Here is a 27,344-nt window from a genome sequence, read left to right as displayed (position 1 = left end):
TTGTCCCGCCTGAGTGAAGGATTCCAACGACATAGGACACTTGCGACTGACGGTTTAGGAGTTATGAACGATTTCATACTTTTGGTCGCTGTAGCGTCTCCATTAGGCCGATTGGGGTAAGCCTTGGTCACATTGTAGACGGTGTGAGCACTACCATTCCTCCAAGTTTCAAGTCTCTACGGCAGGGGTCACCAAACTTGTTCCTGGAGGGCCGGTGTCCTGCAGAGTTTACCTCCAACTTTCCTCAACACACCTGTCTGGAAGTTTCAAGTATACCTAGTAAGACCTTGATTAGCTGGTTCAGGTGTGTTTGATTAGGGTTGGAGCTAAACTCTGCAGGGACATCGGCCCTCCAGGACCGGGTCTGGTGACCCCTGCTCTACGGCTTACAGTTTGGTCTGCACGATCAGTTTTGCGTTGATATCGCTGATCCGTGACCATTCTAACAATAACAACAAGGTTTCAGTGTTACGATAAACATTAAAGTTATGAAAGAGTTTATTTTTAACGCAATGACATATTACAGTAGTCAACATTTGAAGTAGATTTAAAAAAAAAAAAAAAAAAAAAAAAAAAAAAAAGTTGTTTTGGTTGTAAAATAAGAAAAATTAAAAAAAAAAAAAAGAGAAACTCACTTTACAAACAAGAAAATAATTTATTACAAGAAAAACATAAAGCAAATATTTACAGTAAATTTACAAACCTTTTGAACATGAACAACCAAATATTTTTTTGAATTACTTAAAAATAAACTGCACAAAATGCACTGAGACATGCAATAATGTGTCTGCAAAATCAATGTTTGGTTTATGCAAAATGTCAATAAGATCATGCGGTTTACGGTGGATCAGCTATCCATAATCAAAACAATAATAATCATGAATTCTTTGGCTTTTTTGCTTTTAAACAAATCAACAGACGATAAAAGATATGAACAACAAAAGTACAATGCAAGTCCAAAAATGCTGTACAAAATGTTTAGCCCAACACCAGATGCAAGTGTAAAACAGCTAACAGAGAATCAACATGCACACAACAGAATGAAAAGGAAACTGACCAAACAAACATTCATTACAATCCCTCTGAACAGAGATTTTCCCAGATCCAAGACTTTAATTGCACAGTATTTTCTCCCAACCTAACGGGTTGGCAACTGCCTCAAAGTCTGAAAAGTGGCACCAGAATTGGCCACTAAAAGTCAGTGCCAGTGTGAGGAGACATTAGCACTGCCTACCAAAAACGGTGAGAAAAGGCACTGGACAGTTACAAACTTGTTAAAGAGAAAAAAACAAAAAAAAAAAAAAAAAGTCTCTGACAGCTGAGCTGCGATTTGCAGCATGAAGAACCTTCTCACAATGAGAAAATGTAATTAAAGCAGCTTAGGTCAGCTAAATAAATATTTGAAATGTCAGATTAAAATTAATATTTCAATTTCTTTAGGAGCTTTGCAACTGTCAGTGTTTTAAAGCAACGGTCGGTATCAGCTGACATGGTGAACTGGTGCGTCCCTTTGTATTCAACATATAAAATGCACAAGAAAAATATGGGTAACAACGCAATGCGGTTCGCTCAAAATAACTTTTATAAAGCATGATGGCTACATGCTTTAAAAATAAATAGTTAAAAATAGACCAATTAGACAAAGGAAGAACTGACTGTTCTAATAGTGCAGTGCACATCTTTATGTACACATTATAATCATTAATTCTGTCCTTCACGTTTCACCTGAATAACAGGCAATTCATCTGGTAAATAATAATAGTTACATGTTGTAATGCTGCTTAAAGGTGCTTTGGACCAACAGTAACACACAAACGACATCGTCTTGAACATCAATAGCAGCTCTCGGTTTGGACATTTCAGTTGTTGTAAGTCAGACACGTCGGTATAGGGAGCACATAACGGCATCTGTAACAGGACATTTCAAGTGTTTTTTTTTTTCTCAAGGGTCGCTGCTCTCGTCTGCTCTGGCACTAATGCCGCCACTCAAGAAAGCCTCTTTCTCAGGTGTGGCTGGTTCATTTGTCATTGTGGGTTTGAAGGTGTTATCTTCCGTGTCGTTACTGGCCAAGGCCGCTTCTGTGCTGTGCCAGATCCCGTAGGCAAAATAAATAAAAAAACCTAGAAAGAAACAAAGGAGGTCAAGGAGAGCAAAAGACCTTGTACTTGTTTTCTGTCTGTAATCATAGCTTTTTGTGATTATTAACTATATATATTTATTGTGTTTTATCATGTTGTTATTTGCCATTCAAGGCTGTGCATTTCACTGTCCTAAGCATAATGTGATACGCAGCAAATTTTAAGCTCTTGCGTGGTGCGCTTATCAAATCACAAAAGGTTACATGTGAATTAAGTATGTAGTCTGTTGTGCTGCATGTTTCAGCACTGTGTTCATTTACACGTGAGCAGCTCAGGACAGAGCAGCTGTTTTCAGCTCCTCAGTTCAGAGGAAATACAGTGAAATCATCTCCATATGTGCTGTGAGTTTAACACACATTTGGGAATTTGGGACACTTTATTTTGGGAGCTGCATAATTTTGAACATTTTTGTGGGCAGTAGTTCACAGCATTTCACTAGACTTTCAATGTGAAGCATTATAAACCTGTGACACAGAATCTTTAACCCTTGGTAGTGAAGAAATTAAGATTTTTTTTTAGCTACATTTATTTAATCAAAAATACAGTAAAAACAGCAACACTATGAAATTAGTATTACAATTTAAAGTAAATACGACTATTTATCAGAATTGTGACTTTGCGATGAAAAAAAGTCAAAATTAAAAAAAAAAAAGGTGGATTAAAGATTCAGAATTGCGACGTTATTTCAGAATTGCAACTTTATTTGCAACAAAAGAAAAGTCAAAATAAAAAACGGAACAAAGACTTTCTCAGAATGGCAACTTTAATCCTCAGAATTGCAACGTTATTTCTCATAATTGCGACTATTTGCGATGAAAGAAAAGTCAAAATTAAATAAAATTTGAGCTAAAGACTCAGAATTGTGTCTATTTCTCAGAATTGCAACTTTTATTTGGATCAAAAGAAAAGTTGAAATAAAAAAAAGTCGGAATAAAGACTCAGAATTGTGACTTTATTTCTCAGAATTGCAACTTTATTTGTGACGAAATAAAGTCACAATTCTGAAATTTGCGACTTTGTCTTGCAATTCAGACTTAACTCACAATAGTGAGTTTATATCACGCAATTCTGACTTAATTTTTCAGAATTATGAGCCTTCAATTCTGAGAAATGAAGTCAAAATTGCTAATTTGTAACTGCAAGTTTGTATCCTGCAATTCTGAGAAAGAACGTCAGAATTGCGAGATGTAAACACGCACTTGCTAGAAAAATAAGTCAGTATTGTGAGATAAAAAGTCGCAATTATCTTTTTTTTCCTTCAATTTTTTATTCAGTGGTGAAAATGGGCTTTTTATACCAGTGTTACTTGATGCTTCTGAAATCAATAATTATTGGTGCTCAATTATTAATAATGTTTCTTTATTATTATCAACAGTTTTTGATGCTTATTCAAATATAAAACTCTTTGATAAATATATATTTGTTTTAAATAAATGACAATCACTGTATCATTATACATATCATTTTCACTTTTGAGCAATTTAATGTGTCCTTCTGGAATAGAAGTATTTTTTATTAAAATAAATAAATAAAATATAAGTAAACTCAAATTTTTGAATCACAGTTTCTACTAAATATTACAAAGCAAAAACGGTTTTCAACATAAGATATTTTAAATTGTAATATTTCACTATATTTCTGTTACGATACAATATTTTACTATATTTACTGTATTTTTCATTAAATGCAGTCTTGGGGACAAGAAGATTATTTTAAAAAAAAGTATCAAATGTTTGCCTGGTAAATTAAATTTATTAAAAAAAAAAATTTTCATTTTACAGTGAAGCTGTATTACAATAGCAATACATTAATGTAGTTAATAATGTAGTTATTACATAATAAGCTGATCTAGTTATCTAAAATTATATTATTAAATATATATCCAATTAACTTGTAAATATAAATACTTTTTTTGTTTGTTTTTTCTGAATTTTGCTCATAAAGTGCACTAGATCCATTTTGCGTTCCGTTTTCTTACAGGGAATCATGGCACCTGACCCCTCTATAGGATCCTAGGTCCACCTACTCTAGTCCTGTATGAAATGGACTCTGGATCCCCTTTATTGTGTGTGGTTTAGACAGAATGCTACAGTGATTTTCCCACACTTAAAGCCTGTGTGATGTATTACAGACTTACCTATAGCCATCCAAATGGCGAAGCGCATCCAGGTGCCTTTGTCCAGCTGCATCATCAGGTACACATTAATAAACATGCTGAGGACGGGAAGGAATGGCAGCAGCGGAACCTGGGTACAGGTACACACACATACATCCGCCCGTCTTTACAAACTGCTATAACAGCCGTTATAAAACTCCCGGTGTGCATGCAGGCATTTTTTTTTTTACCTTAAAAGACAGTTTTGTCTTGCTCTCAGGCTGCCGCCCTATTAACATGGTGATGACAAAACAAACAACAGCCAGAGTGGCAAGAACCGCAACAGCCCAGATCTGAAATCCACCCTGAACTGCCACGACACAGAACACACACACCAGAACACCTGCGGGCGGAGGAAAGGAAACGGTGACTCACACTGTGAAGAACTCACAGCTGCTAAAGTGAATACATTAATAATTTTTAAATTTGCATCCACCCGTGTCTGACCTAATACACTGGTGCAGATGTTGACAGTGAAGCCAGAGAGACGAGACGGCTCCTCGTTTTTGGGGAACAGTAGGTTGCTGAGGGTGCAAAGATCTTGAGATCCAGGCAGGAAACCAGCACTGCTCTCGTTGATGGATTCAGCCTCCGTTTCCTCCTGACAACTGGCTCTCTGATACTGGACATTTACACTGGGCTGCTCTGGCTGGTACCTGAGAGAGAGAAATGTAATAGTCTACACCTTAATATGAATAACAGTTATTACTGTTGACTAAAACTATAGCCATTTTTATCATGACAACTCTCTGAGGATTTTAACATGGTAATGGATATGACAATGTTAGTGTATTTGGTCTTGGAGAAACAGATCTGCTACACTGCCAAATTGCTGCTACCATTGGTTATTGCTGTTGTTGTAGATTATTGCTGCTGCAAAGCAAGTACAGGATATGTACATGCCGTTACAGTGCTGTGAGTATTTAAGAAGTACTGCTGCTGCAAAATAACGTATATAATAACCCAGCAGATCTATACAGGTGGAGCTGGGGAGGTGGAGGGTTTCAGAGGAACTCCAGCCATTTAAAAGTAAAGCATTACCACAAATAACACATTAACTACATCTAAAACTAAAAATGAAAACTATAGACATTAAAATAAACAAATAATAGGGCTGTCAGTCGATTCAAATTTTTAATATTAATTACATGATGTTTCGATTAATACCCACAAAAGATTTTTTAAAGCTATTTTTGTGTCAGTTGAGAATGTATCAAGTAGACATTACAAACTGTAGTTTTAAAAATAAATATTTTATTTAATTCAACATCAAATTACACAAACATTTAGGCTGCAACGGCCTAACGTAAACTATGGAACATAAAAGAAGAGAATTTGAGAAACACCTCAGTATTTTTTTGTTCATAAATTGAAAGTCACTGGTAACCAAAACTTTTTTTTTTTTTTTTACCAACAGTCTTCAAAATATCCTCTTTTATGTTCCACAAATAAAAGGTTTGAAACGACATGAGGGCGAGTAAATGACAGAATTCATTTTTTGGGTAAACTATCCCTTTAATGTTTGTATTTTTTGTTATTATTATATTTTTTCAATGAAATGATACTCTAAATAAAAAACTAAATCTGCCAGCAGGTGGCAGTAAATGTCTTTGAGTCATTTATTCATTCAATTCGTTCAAATGGCTGATTCATTCAAGAATGAAGTAAATGTCTCTCTTTATGAATGGGGTTTTGAATCACTGATTCACATGATTCGTTAAAAACATGGATTTATTTATAAACTAAACACTGATATGTTGCTCTGAGATGCGCAACAATTCTGCTATGGCTTCAAAAGTAATATGTTCTCTGTGAAATTGAGCAAAAACATATCTTGTTTTTAAAGTAACTTCTTATTTACTGAACTGCTGTATAAAATCACATTTAAGCTTGTGATGGATCGGGACAAAATAAGCACTCGTGTCATATTGCTCTTGCTGCTCGTGTGATATCGCGTGATATATATAAATATGAGACAAAACACATACAGGGGAATTTTTCGCACCAATATCTTGAACTTTATGGCATAACTGCTTTTATGGATCTGCTGCATCATATTTGTCAGCAGTCAACTATATGAAATATAGTGTACAGGTCTGGGGGCGGGGCCAGCACATTAACTGTGTTCAAATATTTTAATTGTGTTATTTTTTTCATAACGAATTAATTAAGTTAATGCGTAAAAAATAAATAAATAAAAAAAAGATACAAAAGTAAAAAAACCCAAACCACATCAAAATTACGCTATGTAACAAAAAACATCGTACTATATTATACCATTATACTAAACTAACGATTACATGAAATACATCAAATGCAGGGCTGTAAATTTAAAATTAATTTAGTGTGATTAAGAAATGATTAACAATTACGAAATGCAAAGCAGTACTTGCAATGTCAGACTGGAGAAACATCAAACTCTTATATTTTATGATAAACAGTCATAGAAAAACTCCCTGCCAAAATGTTCACAGCAAAAAATCTGAAGCCATACCTTAAGACTAAGACACAGGCTGCAACTAGTGTGTACGCCAGAAGAGTGCCAATGGACATGAGATCAACCAGATCTTTCAGATCGAACAGGAAGGCCATCACCGCTGTGGAGACAAGAGGAGTGTTACTGCAAGAGAATGATTCAGCTGTTGTATTGACTGTAAACAGTAGGAGTAGCAGCATGAATATTAATACACTACATTTGAGGTTGGTAAGATAAAAAGCTCATAGAGGCTGTATTTAACTGATTAAAATACTGTTTTAAAAAAAAAAAAAAAAAAAAAAAAAAAAACAGTGTCAAATATTAAATTTTTTAAAGCAATTTTTAAAACCTAAAATAGCTGTAATTTTAAAAATATATATATATAAAATTTTTTTTTTTTTTTTTTTAAAGCTGTCACTACTTCAGTTGTCTATTATACGCGATCCTTCAGAAATCATTCTAATATGCTGACTTGCTGCTCAAAAAAACATTTCTTATCAATGTTAAAAATAGTACAATTATATTTTTTTCATCATATTTTTTTTTGGAAACTGTGAAATATTTTTTCAGGATTCTTTCACAAACAGACAAACATTAAAAAAAAAAAAAAAAAAGTATGGCACTCCTTACTGAATAAAACAATTTCTTCAAAGAAAAAAAACTCTTACTGACCCCAAATTTTTGAACAGTAGTGTTGTAGTGTTAACATTATTAGTGAACTGTAAATATATCCTTGTGGATTATATAATGTAATAACTAACAAGAAGTCATTAATAATACACAATGATCTGTTAAAATTGGTCAAAACCCAAATTAAAAACAGTTAATGATGTGTCATATTTAAAAAGAAAACACTTTAGATTCTGTGCGGCCCGTGTTAGACATCTGACGTTGCATATCCTCTCTAAGCATTGCCACATATCCTGTTAACAGCCGGTCCCATACTTATAAAAACAACATCCTGCACTAGTAGTAATACAGAAATGTAAGTCTTACTAACAATGACTGTGTTTGCATTTAATGCTTAACATGCTATTAAAAGGGTTTAGGTGTGATTAAAAAGTTCAAACTGAAGTTTGATGGTAAATCTATTAAAAGAAAAAGAGACACATGAATCCTGCTATAGACTACGGGTTAATCCGTCTCTCCTCTACGCTTACCGGACAGAAGCCCGGCCGCCATGGTGGCGATGATGGGCGTCTTCCTCTCACTGACGCGAGACAGGAAGGTGAAGATCAGACCGTCATTTGCCATGGCAAAGATAATGCGTGGCAGTGGGAACATGGAGCCCAGCAGACTACACAAGCAGGGGAGGGAGGATGAGTGGATATATGATCGAAATCTGAACGTCAAACATGAGCCCGGTTCAGAAAAAAAAAAAAAAAAAAAAAAAAAAAAACACCTCACCGATAAAGCTGAACATAAAGGAGAGCAAAAGCTCAATATACACCTTAAAGTTCAACTCCTCAATTGAAAAGTAGGTTAATTTATCCAGTTCAGACTTTTTGTAATCATAAACGTGACCAAACTCTATGCCTACGTTGTTTTGTTTCATCTACTGCAATTCTCTGAACATAAAGGCTTGAGTGAAGACTGTTTCCATAAATAAACATATTCTAAAGCGGTTAAGGGTCAGTTCTCTGGCATTGCTGGAGTTTAGTAGATGAGTTTTGTTCATATTTAGTCATGGTGCATTTTGAGAGGTTGTGGGCTGGATCTCTGTAAGGGAGCGAGTCGGTTAGTAGTTTGAATGAGATTCCTCACCTGCCACTATGCCTGAGGTTACAGTGGCCATTATGGGCGTTTTGGATTTTTCACTGATGTTGGCCAAGAACTTGAAGAGGAGCCCGTCTTCAGCCATGGCCCATATTACACGGGGCATTGGGAACATGGAGCCCAACAGACTAGTTAGGGGAGAGAAACAGATTCAAGCCATGCAGTGCAGTTAGCTTGTGCATTTAACATCTACTGAAGCTAATTAGCTTTATCAGGTAAAAAAAAAAAAAAAAAAAAAAAAAAAAAAAAAAAGAGTGTGCCTTTAAAGTGTCATGAAAAAGCAAACCATATTTTTTGAGATCCTACAAATATACACTACCATTCAAAAGTTTGAGGTATTTAAAAAAAAAAAAAGAAAAAAAAAAGAAATTCACTCTTTTATTTAACAAGAATTCTATTCAATTTCAAATAAATGCTGTTCTTTCAAAAACACAAAATCATCTGACCTCAAACTTTTGAAAAATAGTGCATGCATATGTTTGCACATGAGTTTAAACAGCATGTGACCAATCAGAGACCATGTATGGACTAAGCCCCGCCCACTTCAGGTCTCCCACTCCATGAAAATAATCATTGTCACTTACTATTTCTATAGTCATTCATTATTGCTTGTGAGACATCACTGAAATATTCGTAACTCATATTAAAATAAAACATCAGAATTACTTCAAAACACTGCAGCTAAATTAACTTAGTAGTAATTGGTATATTAAGTTCTACACATCTTTAGGGCTGTCAACGATTAATCGCGATTAATCGCATACAAAATAAAAGTTTGAGTTTGCCTAATATATGTGTGTATAATGTGTATAATTATGTATATATAAATATAAACACATTCATGTATATATTTAAGAAATATTTACAAGCATATGTATTTATTATAATTTTTATATAATTTATATTATATATAAATAAAATCATTTTGTATATTAATAACATATTTCTCATATATATACACATTAATTTGTGTGTATTTATATATACATAATAATTGCACACAGTACACACACATATATTAGGCAAACTTAAACTTTTATTTTGTATGCGATTAATTGCGATTAATCGTTGACAGCCCTACTTTACACCTCATAGTTCTGGTATTAAAGGAGAAGTCCACTTACAGAACAAAAATGTACAGAATTTACTCACCTCCTTTTCATCCAAGATGTTCATGTCTTTCTTTCTTTAGTTGTAAAGAAATTATGTTTTTTTGAGAAAAAGACAAGACAAGCATTTGACATTACAAAGTATAGAAATTGTATTATTTTTATGAAAATAACCAATTGTTTTGCTAGATAAGACCCTTCTTCCTCAGCTGGGATCGTTTACAACCACATTTGGGATAGTTTGAAGCTGCACTTCAACTGCATTTTGAAAGTTCAAACTCGGGGCACCATATCAGTCCATTATATGGAGAAAAATGCTGAAATGTTTTCCTCAAAAATGAATTTCTTTACGACTGCAGAAAGAAAGACATGAACATCTTGGTTGAGAAGCGGGGAGTACATTATCTGTAAATTTTTGATCTGGAAGTGGACTTCTCCTTTAAAGGGTATGGAAGCCTGTTTCCGCCACTAAATAAAAGTGAAGGTAAAAAGGAAATTGCAACTTTCAATCTCACAATTCTGACTTTATCGCAATTATGAGTTTACATCTTGCAGTTTTGACTTTTTTTCCTCAGAATTATACGTTTTAAACTCGCAATTCTGAGAAATGAAGTCAGAAATGTGTGATATAAACTAGCAACTGTGAGTTATAAAGTCAGAATTGCAAGATATAAACTCACAATTCTTTTTTTTCCTTTATAGTTTATATATAGCAATTGTGACTTAACTCAATAAGTTTGCAACTGACAACATATCAGTCTTTTCCCCCTCAAAATTGGACTTTATAACTTGCGATTGTGACTTTGTCTCAATTTAAAAACAATTGTGAGAAAAAAAAAAAAAAAGCCAGAATTGCAAGATACAAATTCGCATTTGCTAGAAAATGTCAGAATTGCGAGATACAAACTTGCATTTGCGAAAAAAGTGTCTTTGTGAGTTTTTAGCTTGCAATTTGACTTCATGTCTTACAATTCTTAGGGGAAAAAAAGTCAGAATTACAAGTTCGTATCACGCAATTCTGAGTACAAATGTAAGAATTCTGAGAGAAGTCACAACCTTTTTTAAAATGGCAGTGGCAGAAACAGGGTTCCATAACATGGTCATATCATGGAGAGACAGGAAGAGAAAAAAAAAAAAACCTTAAAATGCCATAACTTCAGTGAGCATTTTGTGCATGTGTATTTGCAGACATTTCCATTTCTAAATGTGTTTTCTGATGTTTGGTGCTGATAATGGCACTGAAACAACATACTGCAGCTTTAAAACAAACAAAGCTATGCAAATACAAAAACACACAAAACCGACAACTTATATACCACCTGTGTAGTTCTTACCTGGTGGACAAAGCACAAAGGGAACCAACGGCTACTGCGTACGTCGCCCCTTCCCAGCCCACATATTTGAAGGCCACAGGAAGAGGGCTGTTCTTATCCAGCATGTAGTACGGCATCATCATTGTGAGGGCGGCTGATACGCCGAAGTAGGCGACGAAACAGATGAGAAGAGATGCTACAATGCCAATGGGTATTGCCCTCTGAGGATTCTTCACTTCTTCACCTGAAACATGGAAAAAAATCTTATTTTTTTTTTAGCACATTTGACTTATTAAAATGCCTTCAAATATCACATCCACATGAAATTTGACTCAAGTTATTTTTAATATGGTACTATTGTTTTGGAATGCATCTCAGTTAGATCAGATCTAAATACTAACCTGTAGTGGCAATACAATCAAACCCCACAAAAGCGTAGAAACAGGTGGCGGCACCGGACAGAACTCCAGAGAAACCGAACGGCATGAAACCGCCAACACCCAAACTTTCTTCAGATGGCAACGGCTCTGATGTACTGCAAATACAACAAGCACTAAGATAAAGCATCTGCCTCAGAAAAAGATGACAATATAAACCGTTTCTAGTAGCATTAAAATAGATTTTCATTACTGGTGTAGTATCATTTTTAAAATTTAAATGACTGTAAAACAGCCTTTTTTTTTAACGATATGCAAAAATTAAAGGTAGTACAACAAATGCTACAATTTAAATATCAAATTTATTTTCACAGTACAGGAATAAGAGAACTATGGGGATTTTTTTGATTACTTTTATATGCAATGAAAACATATCTCCAAAAACTCTGTTTTAAAATTTTCAACGCATGTTATTGATCTTACTGTAAATGGTTAATTAAAACAAATAGTTTTTCATCTTGTAATGTTTAATCCTGTCATATTTCAATCTTCTGGTGAATATAGTAAAATAGTATTGCAATTTAAAATAGTGGTTTTCAATTTTAATATACTTAAAAATAGAATTTATTCCTGTGATGCAAAGCTGAATTTTCAGCACAATTACTCCAGTCTTTAGTGCCACATGATCCTTCAGAAATCATTATAATGTGCTGATTTATTATCAATGTTGGATTTTTTTTTTTTTTTTTTTTTTTTGGAACCTGTGATACTTTTTTTTTTATAATTCTTTGATGAATAAAACATAAAAAAAAAAAACAGCATTTATTTAAAATAGAAATAGAATATAAAAAGATAAAAACAGAATTTGGGGTTTGGGGTTTTTCTTTCTTTCTTTGAAAGAAATTAATATATTCATTTAGCAAGGACGTGTTAAATTGAAAAAAAGCAATAGTAAAGACTTCTATTGTTAAAAAAGATTTCTATTTTAAATAAATGCTGTTCTTTTTTAACTTTTATTTATCAAAGAATCCTAAAAAGGTATGACAGTTTCCAAAAAAAATATTAAGCAGCACAACTGTTTCCAACATTGATAATAAATCAGCATATTGACACTAAAGACTGGAGTAATAGCTCAAGAAAATTCAGCTTTTCATCACAGAAATCAATTATATTTAAAAGTACATTAAAATGGAAAACTATAATTTAAATTGCAATAATATTAAGTTTTTTTTCTGCATTTTTGATCAAATAAATAAAACTTTGATGAGCATAAATCTTACCGATCCTAACAATGGCAGTGTACCAGTATTTTCAGCTTTATTTCTATGAACACAAATGATCTTTATTTATTTTAGTTTACAGTAACACTGTGACAACATCTCAAAATCTAATCAAGAGGATAAAACTTAGTCCTTGCTCTACATGTTTGCCTTTACGATAATTCATTTGTACCACCCAGATGCACGCCAAAATATGCAAAACAGACTTTCAGTTTCTTTTTTGACCTTGATCTGTAATAAAACACCATTCCACACAATATATATCGTGCCTCTATGAAAGGGAGGAAAAATTCTTTACTTCTCATAGGATGTGTCGTTGAGGATTTCGTTAGGATTCAGGTTCCAGTTTTTGAGGGTTCCTTTGATCAGGCCCGACACGACCACAAACATCAGCACCAGGACGTTAATACAGGTGAACACCTTATTGACCATAGCAGACTCTTTCACCCCAAACGCCAACAAAGCTGCAAAACAAACACAACAATTATTTGTTGCCTTCCTGAACACACACAAACTGAAGCATATTAGTCTAATCTGAATCTTAACGGTTTACCTGTCAGTGTGAGAATGATGACCACAGCAAACATGTCAGGATACTCTGCTAGCACTCCCGGGGAATTCATACTCATGTGTAACCTGCAGAAATTCTCTATGTGTTTCCCAATAAGCTCATCAAATGTCGCACTCCAGGCCCGAGCAACACTGGACGTTCCTGAGAGAAGGAACATTACAATTGTGATCATGCAATATCTTGATATTTGACATTTTTGAAATTACTGGCTTCGGCATACATTTTTTTCTGTTAGGCACGATATGTTAAAAGGACTTTTATTTTGACAGTGCTGAAATTAGTTTACAGCCTCTGTTTAACAGTTCTAATTAAATTATTACACAGAACTTTAAACAAAGTTAGTAAACGCTATATGAAAGTATTATGGCGTTTGCTTTTCTGTTCATAGATTCTATCCAAGACACTTGAAATATCTCACCTATGATGTAAGACAGGATGAGGTTCCAGCCGGTGATGAAGGCCCACAGTTCGCCCACCGTTACGTAGCTGTACAGATACGCGGAGCCCGTTCTGGGAACACGCGCTCCAAACTCGGCGTAACACAGTCCGGCCATGACTGAGGCTAACGCTGCTATCAGAAAGGACAGGACGATGCCCGGACCGGCGTTTTCCCGCGCCACGGCCCCGGCCAGCACATAGACTCCAGCGCCCAATGTGCTGCCCACTCCTAGTGCCACCAGGTCAAAGGTGTTGAGGCATCGGGAGAGCCGAGACTCTTCTGTGCTGCAGTCGACCACCTTCACTCGCAGAAGCTGCTTTCCAAAGCTTCTGAGGTTGGAGAGGACCATGTTGATTTCTTTAAACACTCAGACACACACGCACACACAAACACACACACAAGCTGTTCACTGTAGGACCAATGACCTGGAAAAAAAAAACAGAACATAAGTTATAACTATTCTGATAAACAGTACATTAGTTTGCTCCAGTCAAGGTTGTTAAAGTTATTTATACTAATATTTAAAGCTAAATATTAAATATAAATTTATAGTTATAAAGTAACTGTAAGGTAAATTGATGCATCAAGCTTAAATAATTCCAGTGTTTCCCCTGCCATTATATTAGGGGGGCGGCCCGCCCCCCCTTTAAGGTCATGTAAACTTTATTTTCTATACAGCGCCAGATCACAACATTCAAGGTTACCTTTCCTATAGAACAGGTCTATACCTTGTTCTTTTATTAAAAAATGAAATAGCCTTATGTTATTTATCTTATTTACACAACGGCATGTCATTTCTGTCTCTAATGTTACGTGGTCACGCGTCTACAATTTCCCCTCCGCTAAAACGCGGACGGGATTGCGGAGTCCATAAAAACGGATTTACTCTATAGCACGGGATGCCGCAGAATTCGTCAATTTTGGTTTAATAAATCAAAAGTAGATCTCTCACTTAATTCGAATCGCGATATGGACTAGTGTCTGTGACTATTAAAACACAACAAGACGGTTTAAATATGATTCCTCCATGTTTCGTTTGGCTACGTATGAATGAATGGCGGAGACGTGGCTTTGTTTACTACACAAATAATGAAGCACACGTGACGCTCGCGGTTATTTTCGGCCTCTGCGTCTCATATGACGACATAAACGCATGAACTTAATCTCCAGAGCTGCTGTGAGAGTCACTTCATGTACATTTTACCGTTTCATTTGAGAAAATTAGCATCATACCGTAGTGTATGCACACAAAAACTAACCGGCAACCTATCAAAATAAAAGTACGGTTCAACATGTAACAAAAATGTATTAGTCTTGTATTACTTTGGTACAGTACAATGTAGGTATTTAAATATTTCTATTTCTGGCAAATTTAATTAAACAATTAAATGCAGAAATATACCAATAACAGAAATAACAGAAAAACGGTTCGTTTGGCAACAAATAAAAAGGTTTAATTTTTATTTCATTCAAAATAAATAAATATTTAATGCCTGTATTTGATTATCAGAAAAATTAAAACACATGAACTTCTGAAAAAAAAGAAAAAAGAAGATTGGAAAAATTATTTAAGTTTTAAGTTTGTTGTTTAAAATGTTGAAATTGAGATTTGGACTTTTTTTTTTTTTTTTTTTTTTTTTTTTTTTTTTTTCACTGAAATAAATGTTTTTGTTATTACACAGAGAGTAACACACCGAAAAAGTACCGTACCGTACAGTTGGTAATCCCCCAATAATGTTTTCCCTCCATTTACCTATTAGAGTGTTATTCCAGTACACAGTAATGTTCTTAACATAATGTTAGATTATGACATCAATACATGTAAAAATATTCAAATAAGATGTAAAAACAGTCTTTTGAACCTCTCAATTCTTAAGTTACTAAATGATGCAAGAAGCGCAATCCTGACATAAGCTGGGAGACTCACAGAAGTGATGATATTTGAGCCTACCACCACAGCCAGCATGATTTCTCTTACTCATCGTTACTGTAATAGCTATGAGCCAAAAGCAGTCTGGAGGTAAGCCGAGGTATCTCTTGAACTTTACAGTGGGACCTTTCTATAAACACAAGTGCAAAGCTAACGTCACTGATCATATTTGGAGAGAATAAGACACACATGTAATAAATACACTGTGCGCCAATAAACAGATGAGCGTGCGCTTACGGGTGTTATTCCCTTTTACAGTCTGCAGAAACAGGACACCTTATTTCATCAGCTCCTAATGGAGATGAAAAGCGTTTGATATTTAGGTCATTCTAGGTCTAATTTCAATGCTAAATATGTATATATTTTATACTAGGCATGTTAACGGGTCATAAGTTTATGACAATAAGATTCATTCATGGCTAAAACAGAAAGACTACTTCCCAATATTCCAGTCATATTTGATTACACAAAGGAAGATAATTTAGTCATACTGAGTCTCCCAAAAGGCCAGTGAGAAACCCTTAAGCCTACAAAATAAATGAGTTCCATTGCATCATTTAGTGAGAAAAACCAATAACGGGTTTCATGGGAAACTCGAATAACATAAACAAGAAGACATCAAACCCACAGAGGCCGCTAGTCAAAGCGCTATAAAGTTTCAGATCTTTTTCTTACCAACTCTAAATAGCAGAGCGAGGAAATCCTTAAATTACAAATAAAGTCCGGTGATTCTTTTCACTGAGCTCTGGGATCGGTTCAGCACCTCCTCCAGGTATCAAACACAATGAAGATGTGTTAAGTAAAACCTTTGATGATGCCTTTTCCGTCTCGACTCGTAATAAATACAAGCAGGGGGAGGCGTTCAAACCTGTGTCTGTCTGTAGCACGGGTGAAATGCCTTTGTAGCAACTAACTCATTCAAAGCTCGGGCCACAAATAGCACGTCGTGAGGTCACGTGAAGACCAGCAGCTGTGGTGGTCACAGACAGTCCTACTGTCACTCTGCCTGTCTCTGCCTTCTGTCACAAAACACCTCTGACACTTAGACCGAGATAACAAAAGTTGCTGTAGTTATTGCAACCTTTAAATGACATTTCATATATATATATATATATATATATATATATATATATATGCTTTGAAATTATGTGGCCCTATGATTTCAGCAATGTGGAAAGCGCAGACGGAATCGCAGAATCCATCCATAAAAATGGAATTTACTTGGGATGCCACGGAATTTGCTAAATTTTGGATGTAGGTCAGTATTCTTAAAACAAAACGTGATATGGACTACTGTCTGTGAATATTAAGTTGCAAAATACCATTTAAATATAAATCCTACATGTTCTGTGCGTTTCTGTGTGAATGAATGGCGCAGACATGCGGTTTATTTTACAACACACATACTGAAACATTAAACTTGAAACATTAATATTTGCTAGAAAAAAATGATTTACCAGAAAAATGTAAATACACAAAAAAAGAAGAAAATAATGATTTAGTTTTTTTTATACAATTAAATTACTGAATTTATAAATTATTTTGTTTGTGATTATTAAAATTTAATGAAACCATTGAAATTGAATTCAGAAAATTAATGGAAAACAGAATTTGGTTAAAAAAAAAAAAAAAAATTTGAGAATAAAAAAAACATTTCATAGTGCCTTAAAAATTACTTTTTTTGTTAAATGTTTAATAAATTACTGTTAAACTGCATAAGATTCATGATTTCAATTAATCAGACATTTCAATTAATAAATGTTTTTAATATGTTATTAATGTTATTAATATTTTATTAATGAAATATATTTTAACTATTAAAACAAAGTCTAGAAATATTAAAACAGGAAGCGAAAAAAATAAAATAAAAACAATAATCCAAAAAAATTTAAACTGAAAATAAATAAATAAATAAATAAATAAACAAACTGAATTAGTGCCCTAATTAAATTTATAATGGAATACCAAAAAGTAGGGGCCCTACGAAATTCTATTTTTCCCAAATTCTGTTTTTTTTTTTGTAATCTTGTTTGTTTTTTTAATATTCCTAGAATCTATTTTAATGGTTAAATTAAAATGTATTAATCAAAAAGCATGTCTAATAAATTGAAATCATTAAACTTACACAATTTAACAGCAATGTATTCAAAATTTAAAAAAAAAAAAAAACACCTTTTTTTAGACCCTACAAAATGTTTTTCTTTTTTCTCAAATTCACTTTTATTTTGACCAAATTCAGTGTTCTCAATTTACCAAAAGCATCTCTAATTAATTTTTTTTTAACAAAACAAAGTGTGTGTGTGTGTGTGTGTATTTTTATATATATATATATATATTTTTTTTTTTTTCCCTCTCAGAAATACTGTGTTGTGTATTTGCATTTTTCAGCTAAATACATTCTGGTAGATATTTTTTCTGGTAAATATTCCTTTAAAAAAAAAAAAAAATGTTTTAAAGATTTTATTATTAGAAGTATGCATTATTAGAAGAATGCATTTCTGTCAGTTTTTTTCCAAGTTAAACCAAACTTTTTTGACGGGTTGCTGTGACGACCTTTAAGTTTCTGTTTGTATATGATATGACAATAGTTTTTCTCAAAAGAAATAGTAAAATGCTCGTCAAGTTTGAAAGTATACAAAATATCTTCTTTCCCGAAAGCAAGAAAGCAAGCCATACGGGTTTGGAACAGCATGCAATGACGACAGTATTTCCATTTTTGGATGAACTATTCCTTTGAAAGTATGCGGCAGCCAACATTTGAAGTGGATCAAAACCTTTCATCAAAGTTGTCCTAAAACCAAAACAATACCCATTCTTGTCTTAGGACAACTTTGATCCACTTCAAATGTTGACTACTGTAGTTCAAAACCCAAACAAACAGTGCAGAGCCTATTCATTAGTCTTAACCAGTGGCTCTCAACCTTTCTGACTCCAAGACCCAAGATCTTAATGAATTTTCCAGGTCTGGGGTTGGGGGAATTAGTATTTTTGACTTATTTTGAATCTTTTAAGCCATTTTGAGGCCCCCTTGAAAGTTTCCTGAGTTCCCAGACCCCTGGTTGAGTACCACTGGTCAAAACAAAGCAAAACGACTACTTATTTGGAATAAACGTAGGCTCTTCTGAATACATTCTCAGTGGATGCTTGTCGACATTAACATTGACATTCTGGGGGCTGTTTATTTGGGGCAGGGTAATGGAACAAAGCCTGCGTATTACACAGCCTAATGCTGCTGTGTGGCAACACACGATTGCGCAAGGCACACTGGAACATCTGCTACTCGCAGCCTTGAAGAGTAATATAAGCACCTCCATATCTAATTTAGACGGCTATAGCAACACAAGCATGGAAACTTGTGTTTCCATCAAGTGTAAATTCAGTAAGTGGGCTGGGAGAGGGCCTTGCCCCAAAGTCCACCAATCACAGCGCACCGACAGAAACGTGAAGCATCCGAATACATCAGCCGGTCACATCGTGCTCACAGTCACGCGTACATGCAACTCTTCATTCAGGTCACGATGCCCAGGTCGGTTGACTCTGACTTTTATTTAGGCGAATGTCAACATCCGATTAGATCAAAGTTGTACTGGAATCTGAGGCACATGGAAGTAAATCTAGTACAACTACTATATAATGGTGAGAAACAAATGTACAGTATGTGAAACAAAGCAACAGTAAATGGCTGATTTTGTACCACCATCCTAGAGTTTGGGGTCTGAAAGAGTATAGTGTTTTTTTTTTTTTTTTTAAGTTTCTTCTGTTTAATAATAATAATAATAACATTTAACAGTATAACAGCTTTATTTAAGTTTTAACTTTAAATTGATGGCAAAGCTGACTTTTCAGCATCATTACTCTAGTCTTCAGTGTCACATGACCCTTCAGAAAACATTCTAATACGCATATTTTGACATTTCTAAGATTATGCTGAATCTTTTAGATTCTTTGATATCTAGAAAGTTCAAAAGAAGAGCATTCATTTTTGTAAGATTATAAATGTCTTTACTCTCACTTTTACTCAATTTAATGCATCCTTGCGAAATAAATTTATGATTTTCTATGAAAAAAGAAATCTTACGGCTCCCAAACTTTTGAATGGTGGTATATACTTTTATATCTCTCATACAAGACTGCTAGAGGAAAAAAAAAAAAAAAAAAAAAAAAAAAAAAAAAAAGAGAGGGAGAAAGAGACAGAGAGCTTTGAAAGCCTGTTTGGTTCAAAATAAATACTAATAAAAAAAATTGCCAGGAAATATTTTGAGAACAAAGTTGAAATATTTCAAGAAAAAAGTCAAAATTACGAGAATAAAGTCGAAATATTTTGAGAAAAGGAAGAAATTACCTGAATAAAGTCGTAATTTTTCTAAAATAAAGTCAAAATGTTTCAAAAATTAAGTCGAAATGTTACAAGAATAAAGTCTAAATGTTTTGAGAAAAGAAGTTGAAATTACAAGAACGAAGTCGAAATATTTCAAGAAAAGGTTGAAATTACAAGATAAAGTCTAAATGTTTCAAGAATAAAGTCAAAATGTTTCGAGAATAAAGTGGAAAGTATGATTAAAGTTATACTATTTTGAGAGTAGAGCCTGCGCATGCAAATGAGCCGGACTGGGAGGGACTGGGACTGCCAGGCCACCGGAATTTATTTGAATATATGTGTGATTATTAGCAGAAATCATACCATGTGTTATACTCGCAGTCACCCTATGCTTAGAAATAATATTCCACATCTTCGATGGCGTTCATTAGGCCTATGTGTAGTGCGCCATCCACCCAATAATAGCAATAAGCTTTGTGCTCTTGGTAATTTTAATATAAAACAACATCTCAGCTTTCAAAATCTGTCAGTTGTACAGCAAAATACAAACTGTGTGTCTTGCAATAATGTGTCTTTAATGTGGCAGGAGAGATCACTGTATTCGTTTCATTAAATTATGCTGTCTTTTAAAAAAAAAACATCTGTGGAGTCCAATCTTTCATTCTTCACATGTATTTAATTTAAAACAATAAAATGTTCAAAAGGTTGAAGTGAAGAAACATGAGAATATATATAAAAAAAACAAAAAAACAAACACAGTATAGCCTAATTTAATGAAATGAATGTTTCATTGTAATCGGAAAGATGACTGATTCACATGCCGCTTACACTGAGGCGATCTGTCACGCCACATTAAAAAACACATTATTGTAACAGACATATTGTTTGTATTTTGCTATAAAACTGACAGAATTTGAAATCTGAGACTTTTTAATATCTCCCGGTCCTCCCAGTCTGAGCTATTTGCATGTGCAATAGGCTAGAATATACTCTCAAAATACTGTAATTTTAATCGCATAACAGCTATGAATCAATTCATTGTTTTGACTTTATTCTTCGTATTTTATTCTTGTAATTTTGACTTTATTGTTAAAATATTTTGACTTTATTCTCCAAAATTTTGACTTTAATCGTGCAATATTAGATTTTTAAAAATCTTTTAACGTGGCACTAAAACGCCATCGTAGCAGCACAATATTTAATTAATTACTTTAGCTACAAGTCTTTAGAACGAGAATTCTAAAGTAAAATAAAGTAACACAGTAAGATCATTTGAACACATTTAAATACATTTGAATGAATGTGCTTGTGTGAATAACCCGAGTCTGATGCAACATCGTTCTAGTGAAGCTGTGCATTTAAATAGTTTGCAAACTGGTAGAAATAGTAGAAAATAATAGAAATGGACGATAATAGAAAATAATAGAAATGGACGTTTAATCCAATCACAGCAGAGGCCTGCCAACACCCACACTGATCAAACCAGCCACGTTATCATGCCAATATTAACACTGTCTCCTGAAATATGAAGGGAATTAATAATGAAAAACCAAACCACCCTATGCTGATGTGAAACCACAGGCATCCTCAAAACAAAATAGTGATGACATGTTATTTATTCAAGCAAGCCAAAGGGATTTCTGGGGTTTAAAACCTGCCATATACTCATGGCAACTTTATCTTCACATCTGATCCTTTTACTGTCCAAACTTTCACTCATCATGCCCTGCAAAGTAAACACAGTTCATCGCCCTTCAACTCCACAGCAACACTTTTTTTTAATACACCTTCAGTGTACTCTGACTGGCTTCTGTCAATATGAACATAACCACATATTATAAATACATTGGTTTGAATCAAACCGAATCAGGGATGGTCACGCACAACAAACTTGCATTTTTACAGCTGCAACAGCCCGTATCATACACACCCAAATCAACTGAAATAAAGATTCACTGACTCATTCATCACTCACTGAATGTTTTTACATTTTAGCTCTACATATTTTAACACACAGGCATTTAAAGGCATTATATGGATGTCTACTAAATGTATTCACTTCTTGAAAATAAAGGTCTTCATTTTACAAGTTCAATATAGCCTGCACCTTCCTCAAACATAATATTTAAACACGTGATAAACTAGGGCACGGTCACCTTGATCATTATGTTTGCAGTTGTTCATGGCTGTGTTTCAAGATACAGAGAAAACTATCAATAAAACTTTGATTCTTTTCTCTGAATTAGTTCAAATGGGATTTTAAATTCCGTTTAAACTCAATGCATCGTCACTCAAAAATGTTTACATCTTTCATTTTGCCTTTTTACTATGCATTACATTGGTGCAGCATACACAAATAAAAATGATTCAATATAATTCTTATTTAGAAACATGCATTACTTTTAACTAGAGTTGTACTCTCTTTTTAGATACTGAATCTAACTCATTTACACTTTGTATCAAACAGACATGAAAACCAAACCGATTTAACGTTTTGACGATTTAATGTATAATGTACAGGTCTCAATATGATTCTTTAGTTAAATTAAATTTTAAGGAAATTGAATATATAAAAAGGCCTAATTGCAGAAGCTGTTTTTTGCAAATAGCATGATACATGATAAAGAACTACCTCTTTTTGATAAAGATAAGATGCTTTGTAAACAGACCTAGTATCAGTGTACTCAGGGTAACTTTAAGCAGTAAATCATTATTAAACTTTCTACAATGCACACCACAGATAAGCTGTTTTATATTTAAACATGAGGCTTAAAATAAAAATAAAGTTTTTTTAGTGCACACTAAACAACGGCATGTTAAACATTAGAAAATGTAACGTTTGCTAATGTTATTAAAGGCAGTGCTGCATTTGTATGGGAATCTGCCACGATGTTGGTTTAAGGTGTGATAATAAATAATATTCTTACACACGCTGTGTTAGATATCTATATATAAATATGAGTATTACATGTAGGATCATCTCTATATTTTGCTACTGAGTTAACTAATCTGCATTTTAATTTCACATATGAAACAAAACGTAAACAAACGCTTACCACAGTTCGTTTTCTTCGCTTTAGTTCGATTAAAATGAATGGACAGTATCTTGTTCCGAATGTCGTTTTATGCAGAAACACGACGAGTTTGCAGATACACAATGTAGCAGACAAATTTCCCGCATTTTTTTTTAAACGTCATAAAAAGGCGCACTTACACGACCCAGAAACAAACAATGCAGACTTGTCCACCGCGTGGTGATCGAATCATTTAGTGAATCGTTTAGTACAGACGATTCCTTATTCTCGTATCAAAGTTTGAGGGAAAACGATTCGCTTGGGTTGTCAAATAAAAATGTCCTCAGTTCCCACTGTATGTCCTTTCTCTGTACAATTTTAATGCTAAATCGAGGTTTCGGTTCACTTGAATTATAAAAAGAATCACTTTTATTTTAGAAACCCGGGAAGATTAGGTAAAAAAAAAAAAAATACTTAAACTGCACCAACCAGTTTAAAACCACAGCAAATCTTGCTTTTCTTGGGTTTTGTTTGAGATGTGGTTATTCACAATTCCGCTCGCATATCAGGCTTAGCAAATGAATTACAGCCCACTACTACAGATCGTACACGCGCTAGCTATTCTTAATTCACCCCTAATTCTGGAATAAAAACAGTTAATAATCACACCAGATGTGCTTATACGACGCGAACGGATTCCTACAACAAGCAGACAGCAGATAGATAAACTTCTAAGTTAAATGAATTCATGCAATATCTCGTCATCCTTCAAAGTGGTGTTGCATCAGCCCATAAATGGAGAATGCTTTGCCACACCACGTGTGCATACCAGACATGAGAAAAGGCAAAAAAAGGCTTACAAAAAATCATTCGAAGTGTCAAAAAAGTACACGTAAAAGAGGATTAGTACCCAAAATAAAACAGTTGTTTAAATGCACGTGCCTCATTCTTACCTCGTAAGGATCCCGAATTAAATTCGCTCCGCGACCTTTAGAACGGTCACCTTCGAACACGACAAAAATAAACAAAAAGCTAGTGGACAGCTGGCAGCTGACTTTTTTTATTACTATTACTACGTTACAACAAAATACTATCCCTTCAACCTTGAATTACTCCCACCCATGGCCATGAGGTATCGTACATCCTTCCGTATTGCAAGGCAACACCCAAGCGCGAGAGTCATCGTGTGAGATAGCTACTGATTTACATAGTCGCGTGTAGTGACATTCAAACCAGAGCTACCTTTACCTCTCCGTCTGTTTGCGTTGTTTCCGGCAAGTGAAACTGTTAATAACCTTATATAGCCTACTGTGTAATATTTGTTCGTTAGAAGGTCTCTAAACTATCAATTTGATCAAAACTTTGGAAAAAACAGGAAAAACCTGTTTTACTAGGTCCACTACATGCCTTCTGTAGATATAAATGTAGATTATACCTTTATTTATTTTTTTTTTAAAGAAAATAAATGGCCTTTTAGTGTAATTGTAAAAGTGCCCGCCTTGATGTTGTGGTTCATCCGTCCTTTTGCTGTGAAATCTTTATTGATTTTAATAAAGTAAACATACATTTCATATTATTAGCATTATTTCAAGGTTTACTAGACTGAAGCAACTAAATTTATTCACATAATTTTTAAAGATTTTTTTAAATGCAACAGGTTTTTGAGGAACGATTATTTGTTCCTTAATATTATTGATTAGCATTGTATTATATGCTTTGCCCACATGATAAAAACTACAGAGTTTGATTATAAAATTAAGCATTTAAATGACATCTTATTAAGGCATAAAGTTTACGCCCCCCCTTTCAGAATCATTAAAAATGTTAATAATTTTACCAAAATAAGGGATCATACAAAATGCATACTGAATAAGATATTAAGCATAAAAGATGTTTAAATATTGTCCACAAGAAAAGATAATAGCTGAATTTATAAAAATGACCCTGTTCCCCTTGATTCTTAATAATGTGTTGTTACCTGAATGATCCACAGCTGTGTGTGTGCGTGTACTTGTTTTTGCTACATTGTGGGGACCAAATGTCCCCACAAGGATAGTAAAACCTGACATTTTTGATGTCACCGCAGGCCGGTCCCCACAATGTTAAAAAATGATTAAAAATAGTAAATGATGTTTATCTTAAAGTGTAACGAAGCAAACATGTTTTCTGTGAGGGCTAGGTTTAGGGTTAGGGGATAGACAATATCGTTTGGTCAGTATAAAATCTATAGAAGTCTATGGAAAGTCCCCACAATTCACAAAAACAAATTGTGTGTGTGTGTGTGTTTTGTGATTGTTCACGAGTTCCTTTGTTTGAACATCTGAGGACAAATGAGGGACTCATTTGCAACTATTACAAAAGGTTTAAACACTCACTGATGCTCCAGATGGAAACACGTTGCATTAAAAGCTGGGGGGTGAAAACGTTTTGAATTTGAAGGTCAGGGTAAATTCAACTTATCTTGTCTATACAGAAACATGTAAATATCTTCTGTAGCCTCTAAAGGGCAGTACTAAATGAAAAAATATGATATTTAGGCAAAGTAGAAAAATGTACACATCTCCATTCTGTTCAAAAGTTTTCACTCCCAGCTCTTAATGCATGGCTTTTCCTTCTAGAGCATCAGTAAGCGTTTGAACTTTCTGTAATAGTTGCATATGAGTCCTTCAGTTGTTCTCAGTGTGGAAAGAAGGATCTCAAAAACATACAGTCATTGTTGGAAGGGGTTCATTTACACAAAAATGCTGGAAAACCAAAGAATTTGTGGGACCTGAAGGAATGTTCTGAAGAACAGCGGGTAGTTTAACTGTTCAGGATAAACAAGAGACTCAGACACAGCTGTGGATCATTCAGGTAACAACACAGTATTAAGAACCAAAGCTGGGTTAATTTTATAAATTTAACTATTATTTTCTCTTGTAGACTATATGTAAATGTCTTTTTTTGTATGATCCCTCTTATTTTGGTCATATAATTACAATTTTTCATGATTCTGAAAGGGGGGTGTAAATTTTTGACCTCAACTGTATTGGGAGATACAGAGCAACAAATGAAGTTTGTATGCATTTTATGTAAATAGTCTTCTATAGACTTCAAGCTACCAGAATTTCATCTTTATGGCCATATATATATTAGAAATCGCATCAAATTGCGTTTTTGCCTGTTTGGGCCTCTGAATTCAATGTATGAGCTCCATATTTTCCTATATCATAGCTACTACAGTATGTGAGCCTGATGTATCAAATATGATCCTCAACAGAAATACACAAACTTAACCTTTCTCCACCACAACTAGTTACATAAGTAGTAGCTTGACTATACAGTATACTGTAGTATTTATTTATGTATTTACTTATTTTGCAGATTTCACAGAGGTTTCAAGTTATTTTGATGCATTGTCCAACAACAAAGTGACTTCGGTGTGTTGTGGTTACATCACTACACATAAGTTTCTGTGAAGTTTTACCAAAATTTGTGCGAACCTTTAGAAGAATGTGTAATTTTAGAAAGTCTACCTGTTCTGTTGTCATTATTGTGCTTTGTATTTTTCTTTAGTACGTGTCTTTGTGAAGGACATAATTGCTTTAAAAGTGTTTGTGGAAATGCTGTAGTTTCCAAAGTGAAGGCATGAAGTAAGCTAGCAATAAAACATCACTATTCACAGTTCGAGCTGTATACTGTTGCAATCATCTTGCTACTCCGTCATTCTAGCAAATTTGTTCAAAGAAACCTTTGATATTTGCTTTACACAGAGTCTGACGATGGAAAAAGGCTCCCCCAAACATACACCTTATCCGAACTCAAAAACATCTGTAGGCTGACTCACTAATAACACAGGGTTTCTTTGTTGAAAGCAGCTGTGGACTTTCCCAGAAGTCTGTTCTGAGAGCGATTCTAGTGAACCTTCAGAGAAATAAACAACTTTCACAAAAAAACATCTTAAAACAGAACTGAGCTACAGAACTGAAATAGCATGCATTAATGGTGGGGAGTTTGCAGTAACTCTTTCTTCAAGCTATGTTAATGTGTGGCAACAAATGACTGTCTTAATGAGTTAGTTGCTTCAAACTTTAACAATCGAATTTGTTAACACCAGGCCAATACCCACACTTGCAGTCTTGACTATTTGAGAGTGAATTAATTAGATATAACTTATCATTTGGTAGTAAAACATAATGCAAAGATGAGTATGTTTAAAACGTTTGCAACTGCTTTTTAACACCCCTAATAAGTATCTCAGTTATTAAATTGTGTCATGTTACCTATAGAAACTACTGAAAGAAACAGTTCACCAAAAAATTACAGTTTGCTGAAAATGTACTTACCCGTGGGCCATCCAAGATGTAGATGAGTTCATTTGTTTCCTTAGAACAGATTTGGAGAAGTTTAGCTTCACACTTGCTCACCAATAGATCCTCTGCAGTGAATGGGTGCCGTCAGAACGAGA

The 27,344-nt window shown here is 34.1% G+C and overlaps 1 protein-coding gene across 7 annotated transcripts; it reads right to left on the bottom strand.

Moving 5' to 3' along the window:
* Positions 1 to 635: 635 nt before the first annotated feature.
* slc7a1b (solute carrier family 7 member 1b) lies at positions 636 to 27,344 on the bottom strand. 7 transcript variants are annotated; one of them, XM_051129383.1, is made up of 12 exons: positions 27,223 to 27,344; positions 13,615 to 14,060; positions 13,179 to 13,337; positions 12,924 to 13,089; positions 11,370 to 11,503; positions 10,990 to 11,212; positions 8,535 to 8,674; positions 6,789 to 6,891; positions 4,742 to 4,950; positions 4,486 to 4,637; positions 4,277 to 4,385; positions 636 to 2,121 (listed from the first exon to the last, which is right to left on the bottom strand). In XM_051129383.1, the coding sequence occupies exons 2-12, from the start codon at positions 13,982 to 13,984 to the stop codon at positions 1,943 to 1,945; spliced, it is 1,944 nt and encodes a 647-aa protein (XP_050985340.1). In that variant the 5' UTR covers positions 13,985 to 14,060; positions 27,223 to 27,344; the 3' UTR covers positions 636 to 1,942. The 7 variants fall into 7 exon arrangements, with proteins under 7 accessions (XP_050985340.1, XP_050985346.1, XP_050985342.1 ...); XM_051129389.1 differs by lacking the exons at positions 8,535 to 8,674; positions 27,223 to 27,344 and adding exons at positions 7,931 to 8,067; positions 23,851 to 24,157; XM_051129385.1 differs by lacking the exon at positions 27,223 to 27,344 and adding an exon at positions 23,840 to 24,154.

Source organism: Labeo rohita, chromosome 15, assembly GCF_022985175.1.
Source record: "Labeo rohita strain BAU-BD-2019 chromosome 15, IGBB_LRoh.1.0, whole genome shotgun sequence".
Lineage (NCBI taxonomy): Eukaryota > Metazoa > Chordata > Actinopteri > Cypriniformes > Cyprinidae > Labeo > Labeo rohita.
Note: the sequence above shows the minus strand (reverse complement) of the source record. Positions and strands in the feature narration are given on the sequence as shown.